This window comes from Podarcis raffonei, chromosome 5 (genome assembly GCF_027172205.1).
Source record: "Podarcis raffonei isolate rPodRaf1 chromosome 5, rPodRaf1.pri, whole genome shotgun sequence".
NCBI lineage: Eukaryota > Metazoa > Chordata > Lepidosauria > Squamata > Lacertidae > Podarcis > Podarcis raffonei.
The window spans coordinates 79,877,807-79,891,120 of NC_070606.1; the positions used below are offsets into that span (position 1 = coordinate 79,877,807).

The window sequence follows — 13,314 nt, forward strand, 5'->3', positions numbered from 1 at the left end:
CAATGAGGCATCTCAACGCAATTTACAATATAATAACATATATAAAACAGTTATGTAAAGGCAATTGCATATAAAAAAAATTAACAATTATAAATCTAAGACCAGGTTAAAACAACAGGTCCGGTCAGGTCCGGTCCAGGACAGATTCTTTGAGATATCTTTGAGATAAACATTTTTGAAGACTTGTTGAAAGAGGAACATCTTTAGCAGGTGCCAAAAGCCAAAAGAGAAGGCAGCTGTCTGTTATAGAATGGAAATTCCCAACGGCAGATACCAGCACACTCAAGGTCCAATTCCAGCATCCTGCTGATTGGACATCCTGATAGGATGGTATCTGCAGGGTGCCCTTTCCTGCAAAAAGCTTGGTTGGGGTGAAACAATTTTTTAAGGTATCCTGATCCCAAGCTCTGTAGGGGTTTGCAAACCAGTGCCAGTGCCTTGAACCTAGCCCAGTAGCTAATTGGCAGCCAGTGCAATTCATTCAGTAGTGGCATATTGTGACAGTAGTTGAGCCACCACACTTTGCACTTCCATAGAAGAAAGACATGTACATAGGTACAAATAACCCCTTACCTTTAGATGATTTGTATTCCTAGAGGTTCCTTTGCCAAGGTTCACAGCTAAAGTTGAAGAAAAAATGTTGCGGTTCAGATATATCATTAAATCATGGTCTAGTGTTATGTCTGTGAGCTTTTGGTTGCACATTAAGCCCTTCCATCTCATCTTCCTGTAAAGCAAGGATAAAGGGATTGGCAGCATCCACTGGGCAAACCTCTCTAGGTTATTCCATCACTGAGAAGATCCTCTTCCGAGTGGTCACCCCTAGAAGTATAGGGTGACCACTCGGAAGAGGGTCTTCTCAGTGATGGAATAACCCAGAGAGGTTTGAACAAGGCAATTGGAGCAGGATCTCTCTAGAGGATAGGTTTCAAGTAGGTATATGCAGGAGAAGGCAATCTCACAAGTAACCTAATCACAAGCAATTAAGGCTTTTTTTAAAGTTAAAGCCAGCAGTTTACCCAGAAATGAACTGGGGAGCATCAGGTGTGATATAGCTGAAACACCCAGTCCCAATCAATATATTCCTGGCCCTATTCTGGACCAATTTCAGTTCCTAGGCTATTTTAAGGCCAACACACACAGCAATAATCTGAACAGGAGGTTTCCAGAAAGTGTGGCCAGCTCATTTCTATCCAGTTATGGTGGTTCCTGGTGTATCAGCCAAAGCGAGTTGATTCAGAACGGGAAGCAAAAGCTTTCAGTCTCCTCCTCATGGCCTCTCTGAAGGGAGGGAGGAGAGGGGAATGTGCACGAGTCAAAGGCTCACTGATAAAGCTCAGGCTAACTGCTGCTTGGGCACGTAGCACTAAACAATGGTTCAGTGTTGCATTCAAAGAAAGCCAATGGGGCGTGTGGATCCAGAATTGGCCTTCACAGTCACTTACAAACTCACTGTTAAGACTGTGTTCATGGAAGACAATCTTATTCAGCTCCAAGTGATTGCCAAAGAAGAAGACGACTCAAAATAGAGAACGACAAAGAATCAGTAATTCAGCAAATCCTGTTTTGCTGAGGCTGGGGGTGATTGGAGGAAGTGGTAGCAGATCTCCCATGAAACCAAGACTCTTCCATAAAGGTCATGTCATGTGAAGTCTCAGTGAGGAGGGTCACATCAAGGTAAAAAACAGGTTCAGGATAAAGTAGCTGGACTTGGCAAGATGCGACCAGATACAGTCAGGCCTTACCAGCACCATGGAGAGCTCCCACTGAGCTCTGCTGGTTGTAGCTCTCCCCCTGTTGACAGTCATAGCCCTCTGGGTGTTGCCTTGTAGACTTCATATTCTACATTCCACATCTAGCTGGTTGGGAATAATCCATTTTCTGACCTTCAAACCATGACTCATTGTTCTTCCAAGAATTTCATTCTGCACTCAGGCCAAAAAAAAAAAAAAGTAAGTAGCGTTTTCATTTCTTCCTTTTTCTCTGCAGCTCAGCGGAATCAATACCCTTGGTGAAAACATTGCCGATAATGGTGGCATCAGACAAGCATACAGGGTAAGAAATGCCCATTTTCTCTTACTTCATATGGTTGTTAGTTGGTGCAGATTCGTTAAAATGTTGGGTTGTTTGGGGTTTTAATTAAAATATATATATATATGCCACACAAGCTGCTTTATTAAACCCCTGAAGTTTAGTTAGGGCCTAATCTGTACTCATAAGAACATCTGTACTCATAAGAACATAAGGAATGGACCATCTTGTCCAGCATCTTGTTTTCACAGTGGCCAACCAGATGCCTATGGGAAACCCTCAAGCAGCACTTCAGTACAACTGAAGTCTCCCTCCTTATGCATGTTTCTTCGCTTCAAGACTACAACCCTCACTTCCTGCTTCATCCCCTGTCTCCCTCTCCTCTCCCTGTCCTTCATTCTCCCTCTTCAATAGGAAAACTTTAGAAAGAAAGTTAGGGAAAGAGAGTTAGGGAATTGTAAAGCACTCTGTGATCCTCAAATCAAAGGTAGTATCCAAATTTAATAAATATCTATTCATTTATTGCATGTACCACAATTTACCTCTTTTCATGGGAGGAAGGTCCAGTGGCTGGACAGGAAAGGAAGGCAGGGAATGGGAACCCGTGACCCACCAGACATTGCTGGACTAAAACTCCCATAATTCCTAACCATTGGCCATGCTGGGTAGTGCTGATAGCAGTTGTGAGTCCAACAATATCTGAACCAGATTCTCCATCCCTGATATAGATGAGTAACTGGGGTGAGTAAAAGGTAGGTGGTAATCTACTGGTGGACCTCCAGGTGATCTGCAGTAGATCAACAAGCGTTTTTGACCACCAGTTGATTAACAATAGCAACAACAAAATGACTCCTCCTGTGCCCTAAAAACCCCCACTGTTGAACACAAGAAAACTTGGGGTGATGACTCAGAGTAGAGCTCTGTGTTGAGGAACAGTGAGTTCTGTTGAGTTCTGGTACAAAAACAAAAGATGCCGCCAGGTTCCTGGCCTCACAATTCTTTAATTCTAAGTGTGTAGGTTTGTGCTTTTGCATCAAGCACTGGTTCAAGGTTCCGGGAGAAAGGAAGTAGCTCCTGCAAGCCTTCAGTCTGCCCAGCCCTGATTCAAAGCAAGGGTGAGCAGCACAGTGCCCAGGTGGCTTGTTACAATACTGAAAATCCTAGGTATCTAAAAAAAGAAATTGTATAGTTGGTTGCCTTTGTAAATTTGCAAATGCAACATAAATCATGAAGGGAGAAAGGGGAGCACAAGTTATGCTCCTCTTTCCCCATTGCCTCAGAATTTCCACTTCCATTTATTGGCAACTCATTCATACCATGCCTCACACTTTCTGTCCTTCTAAGCTACAATCATGCTTCTTTTGTGGGATTTGGAACGCCATAAAACAAAATCACCAAACGTAATTTTGATGAGTCAAATCATTAGGGTCCCCACCAAAGCTATATACTAAGAACTTTCCAACTTTCCACAGTTGTCCACAAATGAGGACTATAAGAACCAACTTCTTCTTCTTCTTCTTCTTCTTCTTCTTCTTCTTCTTCTTCTTCTTCTTCTTCTTCTTCTCCTCCTCCTCCTCCTCCTCCTCCTCCTCCTCCTCTACCTCTACCTCCTCCTCTCATTATCATCATCATCATCATCATCATTGCTCTGCTTGTGGAAGTTGCTTTTAGGCTTTGCTACTTAAATTCCAATTCCATGCAGACTTGCAGAGACCCTTCAGAGCAGACTTCCTCAACCTCAGCTCTCCAGATGTTTTGAGACTATAATTCCCATCATCCCTGACCACTGGTCCTGCTAGCTAGGGATCATGGGAGTTGTAGGCCAAAAACATCTGAAGGGCCAAGGTTGAGGAAGCCTGCTCCAGAGTATTAAATATCTAAAAAGGAAAATTGTGTGGGTTTCTCAGGAAGAAATGAGTTATGACATTTCCATAAACTAAACTACATGCACACAACTCAGATTTGACATGAACAAGAAACAGGGTGGTATTCAGCTAAGTTTTATTCAGAGTAGACCCCCTTAGCATGACTGGACCTAACTTAGTTGTGTGTCTTGGGAAGAATGTTTCTTAATGAGGTGGGAAGCTTGGACTTTCACTGTGGTGTTAAGCAAGAATTGGGCAAATGTTGTGGTAGGTAAATAAATAGTGCTAAAAAATAAGGAAAACAAATTCTGTCTGTGAAATACAGTTCCGATGTGAATCTTTCTCAAGGGCAGCCATGGAAAAAACAGTTCCTCCCTTCTATTCTTGTTATCTTAATTAAGAGTACAGAACACACAGTAATTATTAGCCCAATGTCCAGGACAAAGTGCATTCTAGTAAGAACCACACTGTCATTCTTTGCTTGTACTGAGATTATGGCTCTTTTATCTTTCGTTTACGCTTTTCAAAAGTTTTCCCAAGTGCGTAGTCACAGTAAAGCAAGATGAACTATCCCAGCATAAGAGACATAAAAGCCATCTTCCTTCCATGTGGTTTTTATACTAGTATAATGTGATTCCACAGCATACAGGAAACCATTTTTACTAATGGGTCCCAGTGCGTTGTGAGTCATGCGATATCTCCCGCAAGGGGAAACTGACTTGCTTTTAAATTTCTCTTTATACTGTGCTGGAGGAGTTGTGTGGCATCCACATATATTCTGAAGGTGGCACTGTGCCATCTTTATGCTCACGTTGTGATCCCTGCACTCTGAAGAAGCACCCAGCAGGGATGAAGTGTCTGCTCATCAGCTGATGAACACAGCTGTTTTGGAATGGTCATATTGCTTTCTTTCTGTAGGTTCTGTAACTTCCTGCTGAAATCCCATAACCTTTTCATACCATGTTGTCTCTGTCTTTATCCTGCTTTCTTTGTGCTATAGCCCACTCCCCACTGGCCCACAAAAATGTGGCATCTTTGGAGAAGAATTGTAGGGCAACTAATAACGCATAATAACAACAACAACAACAACAACAACAATAATAATAATAATAATAATAATGGTAAAGGTAAAGGGATCCCTGACCATTAGGTCCAGTCGTGACCAACTCTGGGCTTGCGGTGCTCATCTCACTTTACTGGCTGAGGGAGCTGGCGTACAGCTTTCGGGTCATGCAGCCAGCATGACGAAGCAGCTTCTGGTGAACCAGAGTAGCGCACGGAAACGTCGTTTACCTTCCCGCCAGAGCGGAACCTATTTATCTACTTGCACTTGACATGCTTTCGAACTGCTAGGTTGGCAGGAGCAGGGACCGAGCAACGGGAGCTTACCCCATCGCAGGGATTCGAACCACCAACCTTCTGATTGGCAAGTCCTAGGTTTAACCCACAGCACCACCTGCGTCCCTCAAATAATAATAATAATAACCACTAATTCACTATTATTGGATCAAGAGCATGTTGGCATAATGCTCCTGGAGGTGCCCAAAGACACGAAGTGGCAGCAACCAGAAATCTTATGATTTCTCCTTCCCTAGTTTTGCGCTTGATTTCGAGCTCGGTTGGATTTCACGGTGGCCATCATCCCTCTTCCCTTCCTCTTCCTTTGGCAGGCCTATGAAAAGTTTGTAGAGAAGAACGGAGAGGAGAAGCTGCTCCCCGGACTCGACTTCAACCATAAGCAGCTGTTCTTTCTGAACTTTGCACAGGTATTATACTCTGCTTGATTGAAAGCTTTGGAAATTATTTTGAGTTGCAATTTCACAGTTAAGTTGGAAACAGCAGGCTGGCTTTTCTCCTTTTAATGTGAACTGGCAGAATTGCTAAATCGAGCAGCCTTCATGGCAGCAGGGCCGAGAGGAGAGTGGCCTGTCAGATTAAGTTAATCGCAGCTAAGTGCACGGAGGCATCCAGGAGGTGAGTCTGTAAAGCGCAGTTAACGTGTGGTCATGTACTAGTGCAGAGATGGAACCTGCTCTCTGATTTCCTGAAAGTTTCCTTCCCCAGAGAAAAATGGTTCTGTTTCTCTTCCTCATTCTGGGGGCTCTGTAGAATGTCTTTATGATTTCCATAGGTGCTGAGCTTCCCTTTCCACTGTGAGGTGGCTGAAGGTGGTGTGTGGGTGTTTTTCTTTCCATTAAACGTTTATCCCAGTGCCTTGCAGCGTCCCTGCTTGAACTGTTACCTCATGACATATTCCTCTGGGCTGTAACCGAAGTGCAGGAATCTACATAGAATCATAGAATTGTAGAGTTGGAAGGAATCCTGAGGACTTTCTAGTCCAACCCCCAACAATGCAGGAATATGCAGCTGTCCCATCAGGGGATCAAACTTGCAACCTTGGTGTTATCAGCACCGTGCTCTAACCAACTGAGCTATCCATTGCTAGATAACAGAGGCTGCCTACTGAACCCAAGAAGTTGATGCACTTGCTGGTTTTGCTTCTCTAAGCTAAATAATTCCTTTTGATTTTTTAAAAAAACCTGTACTGGAATATATATATATATATATTACTTCACTTTAAAAAACAATTAGAAGAAGAAGAAAAGCTGCATGGGACACAGCCTTCCCACATCCCCACTACAGGAAAATACAGCTGAAGCTTATGCCACAATACGTTTTGTTAGTCTTTAAACCCTGTGGCAGGTAATATGCTACAATTGCAACATGACCAATTCTCTGGAAATCAAAACTAACGTGTCACTGCTTTTAAATAATCATTTCTGCAATATTTTGTCTGTCTGTCTGTGTGTGTTCTTTTATAGGTATGGTGTGGGACATACAGGCCGGAATATGCTATCAACTCTATTAAAACAGATGTCCACAGCCCAGGCCAATTCAGGTTAGTATTTTAAATCATCCATTTTCTTAAACAGTGTTTTTTTAAAAACACACACACACACAAAATGCACACCTTTCTCACAAAAGTCAACAGCATTGCTAAACATGTTAATCTTTAAGACTCTTTGTCATGCAGTACCGTATTTTTCCATGTATAAGACTAGGTTTTTTCCCTAAAAACAATGTCAAAAATTAGTGGGCATCTTATACTCTGAGCCATCTCCCCCCATTTTCTTAAATCTGAGTCCCCCAAAACAGGGGGCGTCTTATACATGGTGGCGTCTTATAGACGGAAAAATACAGTAATTGTTAACTGCCCACAAGAGGGTTTTGGGAAGGAGATGTGAGGGCTCTGACGGGGTCACAGAATCCTCTCCCCTCCTTCCCAAAGCCTAGTTAGCACTTTCCCACCTTTGGGAAGGAGATGCAAAGGCTCTAGGACCCTGCCAGAACCTTGTGCCTCCTTTCCAAAGCCAGTCACCTTCTGACCCACCTTTGGGAAGACAGCACAAGGGCTGGGGGGGGTGGATTTTGGCCTCACGCATGGCACCATATTACCCAGGTCCACCACTGACACATTCCCTACATTCTAATATGCTTGTTTCTAGGGCAGAAGACGTGGATTCAAATGGCTTCCACCACATGTTTTTTAATGTCTGCTTCCTGGAACAATTTGTGTTTCATCATAGTGTGGGAGAGCAGCAAATGTCTCCACTCTTTCAGTGGTACACAACAGTACTACATCACCCAAACAGCAAATGGCTGCTTGGGTAGCAGTAGTACTGCGTGGAGAGCCACACAAAAATTCAGCCTTAGAAATGTGTTCATCGTACCTGAACGCATTTAACACAAACACAAACTGGTTTTAAAAAATCCAGTTTGCAATGTATACATTGATTACCCGTCATAAGACATCGGTTTCTCCACCCTGTTCTGAGTTCACAGGATGGTCCAGATGAATATCATTTGAGAAATGCAATGTTCTATTAAATCAAAGTGGATTAATAATGGAAAATATAAAGATATTGTGATAGATGAGTGAAAGCCTTTGTGCTGCTATTATACAATTCTGATCCTGTGTACCTTCCTGGTATACTTCTCGTCAGTATTCCTTTATTTTTTTTGTTTTTGCAAATGCTCAGTTTATCAGTATACCCTGCATAACCAAACATTTATTGAATGCATCAACTGTTCCTGAAGCTGGCCTCAGAATGGTATTTTCATGTGGGTGTGCTCTCAAGGCTTTGTTGTTGTTTTTCCAGGAAATCTGCGACTTTCTCCCTGATGCAATTATATTCCAAAATCCTATACTCAGCTGAATTTCTCAGCTACAGTGTTTGCTTTGGATGGGGCAGTTCCCAGGACATTTGCCTGGTGTGCCTTTTATCCACTTGCATTGCTGATTCATTCTTTGAGATCATTGTATATCTTTTGTTTGGACACGGTTTAGCGTTCCGTAACAAGCACTGCATTTCATTACTGACGAGACAGCTGTAAATATATACACTCCACTTTGGACAGCTCATTCAGCCAATAGTAACTGTTGCAACCACTGGGTAGTAATTCCTAGTGGTGAGTGGGAGGACATCATCACTTAAGCATTGTGGGATAGCAGAGTTCATTTCCTTCTTCCTTGGTAATCTATGTGAGGGAAAGAATGCACAGGTCTCCTGGCCTGCCTTTATGCTATATATTCCAGCTCCCAGTTCCTAGTTGCCTTTCTGCAAAGACATTGCCCCGTGCACAGTAAGAACCAGCTCTGGGGGGAGTGGTTTTGCAATGACAACCACATTGCAAAGAAGATGGTTGCTTTTAAAAAATGTATATTTCATGGAGCTGCTGTGTACCAAGTCAGACAACTGGTCCATCTAGCTCAATAGTGACTGGCAATAGCTCTCCAGTTTTTCAGATTCATCTCTCCCAGCCTAGGACCCACGTACCTACGGGACCGCCTCTCCTGGTATGCCCCATGGAGGACCTTAAGGTCCACAAATAACAACACTTTGGAGGTCCCAAGCCTCAAGGCGGTTAGATTGCTTTCAACTAGGGCCAGGGCCTTTTCAGCACTGGCCCCAGCGTGGTAGACTGCTCTGTCACAAGAAACTAGGGCCCTGAGGGACTTGACATCTTTCCACAGGACCTGCAAGATGGAGCTGTTCCACCTGGCCTTTGGTTTGGACTCAGTCTGACCCTTATGTTGCCCTCCCCTTATGGTCTTGATTTATCAGCTATTTTAAAATGAGGCTGCATTTGAAATTGCATTTTAACCTGTATTTTAAATTGGGTCCCCCCCTCTTTTCCCCCTATTATGTTTTTACTGTGATTTTATTGGTGTTAGCTGCCCTAAGCCCAGCTCTGGCCAGGAAGGGTGGGATATAAAATTATTATTATTATTATTATTATTATTATTATTAATTACCTGAAGGTACTGAGGACTGAAACTAGGATCTTCTTCACACAGTGCTAAGATGCCATAGTCATCTCCCTATAAACTGTATGCTTCCTGAGCAAGAAGCAGAAGTTGCTGCTCTGGGTGTAGTTATTTATGAAGCAGAACTAACATATTCTCATCTTGTTTTAAAGGGTCCTAGGAACACTGCAGAACACAGCAGAGTTTTCTGAAGCCTTTAAGTGTACCAATGCGGAATACATGGACCCCGTGAAAAAGTGCCGCATTTGGTGATGAAGGTACATAGAGTGGACTCGAAGGAGAAGAAGCTTTCCAGAAATTGAGAATGTTTTGAGGATGGCCAGAGTGGATTTGTCACAAAAAAAGGAACGATAACAGAGACATACCAAGTGATGCATTTTCTAGAAAGGGAGGAGGAGGAGAAAACCTCGCTAAGGCAGCGACTGCCAACAATTACTCTGGCGAAACTTGGGAAATGATAAATCACTGCATACTTAAGGGTTCTTCATTTCTTTTCCCCACAATGATCTTTACCATTTTAATCCTGCTTTCCATTTAGCCTGCAGATTCTATTTCATGTTTTACCCTTTCCATCGCCACGTTTTTCTGTGAAAGTGAGTCCCACCGATTCCAGTGAAACTTGTTTCCAGGAAAGCGCATTCAGCCTTAATGACCTGCCGTCCCATGAAGGTGTTCCGATATTTATAAATCAGACGAAAGAAGGGAGCACCAAGCCACACGGTAGCTTGGACATGTGTCAAGTGAGTCCAAAGCCTACGATGTGGTTTCTCACACATCTCCTATTACGGCTGGCGTGCTTCACCAAATGCTTGTGTCTCCCAAGGTGGCCTTGGGAACTGCGAGGTCTGAAGGAAAAAAGAACCCTATAAGGGACGATAGCGATTTGCCATTTGTAAATGCTCAAAAATCGGTGCACCCTTTTTTTAAAAAAAAAAGTGATTTGCATCTAGACAACACCAATGGCCCCAGCCATAGTGGCAGAAAGCTTGTCACACGTAAGGAATTTCTGTATTTACAACAAAAGACGTGCACGATCAGCAGGGAACAGGTGAGTGTTACAATACAGGTGAGATGTGGAACCATATGTGAGATGGCAGTGCTTGCCTGCAAACATCTGCTTATGGGTGCTGTTTCTTGAGAGGTTGTGGCTGGCACTGTCCTGTGCTCTGTTTTGACATCCACAATCACTGGATGAAGGCAAAGCCACCAAGTAGATCTTCTCCTTCCTCACTGCGGTTTTCATCCTCATGGGAGGCAGGTAGTGGTGCAAAGCGCTTCTGACTTACATATTACATATGGCACCCTTGCCCATACAAGACGTCTTCACCCTGTGGACTCATCTCCAAGCTTTCTTCTGTTTCTTTTCCTTTTCTTTTTTTTCTTTTTGTGTGAAGCCATCTTCATGAGAACAACCCAAAGACGAAAGTGTAATCTACTTAAGGGATTAACTGTTGACCAAATTTATTGTTTCCTGCTTTCCAGCCAAAACCTATACTGTAGATAATTTATGAAATTTTTTTAGCGTACGTTGTAATCACTGCAGTTGTAATCAAAAACTCCTTCATGTTTTTTCTAAGATTTTCCTGCTTTTTCTCAAAACTTTTGTCTTTTTTTTTCCAAAGAAGAGGATGAAAAAGTATTTGTAATAATATATATGACCATACTTTTTATATTTAATTCTGAATTATACCGGACATGAATTGTTATATATTATTACAATGGGTGCATTTTGTTAGCGTGTCGAGGTACAAACCATTCAACAGGTGATTAAGCCTCAACACAGAGATCTCTACTAATAAGATATACAGACTGACTGACTGGTTTTGAGAAGAACTTCTAGAACCCGGATCTACAAATGTTAGGACTTTCAAATGTAGCACAAAAGTTGCTTGTGATTCCTTTGAACCAACAGGACATTTTGCTTCAGTAATAATGGTGCATACGTAGGCATTTACATTACGTGGACCCTTACTAGTGATAAGTCTTTTAAATCTGCTACAATAGTTTTCAAATGCCCTCCTGCAGGTGGCCAAGGAACCTACTGCTTCTGGCAGTGAAACACACAGATCTTTCCAAATAAATTACTACTTGATACCTCGGATGACTCGAATGGGTCCATTTCTGAGCATTTGAGGACTGCCTGTGCAAATTCTTTTCTTTTCAAGTTTGTCATCTGATAAAGCATTGTGATAATTAAATTTAAGCCACGTGTCCCTTATTGCCTGTACTGTTGCAGTACATCTTTGCTTGGCGTGGAAAGGTGTCACACACACACACACACACACCACACACACACACACACACTCATTTGACACTATTGAGTTGGAGGGAAGTGGCTCTTGGAGCGTGCCCTGTACATGGGATTACACAGCTTTCTTTGGCAGAAGAACGATCAGATTCACTGCCATGATTTCTGAGATTCAGAAGCTGAAATTCCACATGCCATCATAAATCTCTTCAATGCGCCTTGAGTGATGATTTGGAAAATTTTGACTTCTGCTTGCAGTGAAGGTGTCTGGTGACCTGCTTCTATGGCTGCCCTTTTCTTTCATTTTCTTTTTCAGGCTCCACTGCCATCTCATTTTGTCAAATTGGCATGTTACACCTCTCCAGCAATACTTAGTGTGCGGTGCATCCTTAGGTCTGAACTTTTCTAATCTCCAAGGAGTACCAGTGTCACCTTAGTATTGTTTTGTTTGATCCTCATGCCTGTGGACAGAAACCTTCTGAGATCGAAGGCAAAGGATCCACCTTGCAGACCAGAATGGTCACTGGGGTTGATGTGTTTCAGTAATCTGCTTTAGCATAAGTTCAGTCACATCCAAAACAAGTTAAATAGCATTTATAAATGGGCAGAGGAACTTCCCACTAACAGCACCTCTGTCTGGCATGCAATGACCTTCAGGTTACTGAGTTGACACAGGGAACCAGGTGCATATCTTAAGAACGCCCACCTCCCTCCAAGTTTCAGACCAACTCCTCATGAGTAATTATATTTCAAGCCAACTCTCTATTTTAACACACTTGTGACTGAATGTCTGATTATTACATTGCTATAGTAACCATCAGGTAAAACATGTCCTTGAAACTCACTGTATTGTTGCAATTCAACCTAATAAGACCTTAAAAAATTATTTATTGGATTAGTTCTAGAAATTATATTTATTAGATTCAGTTCAATCCAAGAAAGGACTCAGGTCACCTTCAGACTCTCAGTATTTTGTGGGCTGAAAATTGTACATCTGCACAATTGCACAAGTGCATTATTTGTGTCAGCTTGGCACAGAAAATCCATTGTTTTATAAAAAAAATCCAACCCAGAACTTTTGTGGTTAGGAAAGTAATAGTGAAATACACTGAAAAGTGTGGGAGGAACAAATGATTAATGAGAGATCATATACATATTCCTTGATCACTAGTCTGGGCAGAATGATTGGCTCGAAGATAAATGAATCTGTCAAATTAGGTTTCCCTCAGTTTCTCATTTTTCCCATCTTAAATTCAGTTCTTCACATTTCCACATGATTAAAAAAAAAACAGTTCTTATGAAAACTCAGCAACGTTTTAGGGTGAATTTCTCCCTCACATACACATTTTTGTATGCAATTCTGCCCAGTAGGCACAATTATTCAAGCCATTTCCCCATATATATTGCATTTTTGTATGTTATTTTCATGAATATATGTGTTTCTATGCACACTTTATCCTAGTATATGCACTGTTGTACGCACTGCTTGCCTGGAGACCTGCACTGCAAAATTCAGAGAAGTGTGAATTTTGAAGGATGGCTCTGTTGTGGTTTGCACCCTGTATCAGGAAGCACAACTGACATAGGTTCACATTTAACTAAGAACCGAACTAAATTCCACAGGGTGCTCATTAATTCTGGAGAAAAAGTAACAAGTGGGGTGCTGCAGGATTCTGACCTGAGCCCATTGTTGTTCCAACATCTTTACAGTATAAATGACTTGGATGAAGGAATTGGGTGGGTGCTCATGAAATTTGCAGATGACACCAAACTGAGAGGGATAGCTAATGCCACAGAAGACAGATTCAGAAAAGAGGAGACAGATATGAGACATTCTAGCT

The 13,314-nt window shown here is 42.2% G+C and overlaps 1 protein-coding gene across 3 annotated transcripts in view; it reads left to right on the forward strand.

Annotated features, from left to right (window-relative positions):
* Nucleotides 1–10,147, forward strand: part of MME (membrane metalloendopeptidase) — a 67,587-nt gene extending 57,440 nt beyond the window's left edge. For 2 of the 3 annotated variants that reach the window (XM_053390323.1, XM_053390324.1), the window contains exons 20-23: nt 1,990–2,055; nt 5,567–5,662; nt 6,719–6,795; nt 9,378–10,147. In XM_053390323.1, the coding sequence (XP_053246298.1) occupies nt 1,990–2,055; nt 5,567–5,662; nt 6,719–6,795; nt 9,378–9,477 (339 nt within the window). In that variant the 3' untranslated portion in view covers nt 9,478–10,147. The remainder of the gene's footprint in view (nt 1–1,989; nt 2,056–5,566; nt 5,663–6,718; nt 6,796–9,377) is intronic. The other variant, XM_053390325.1, reaches the window with a different exon arrangement.
* The last annotated feature ends 3,167 nt before the right edge of the window (nt 10,148–13,314 follow it).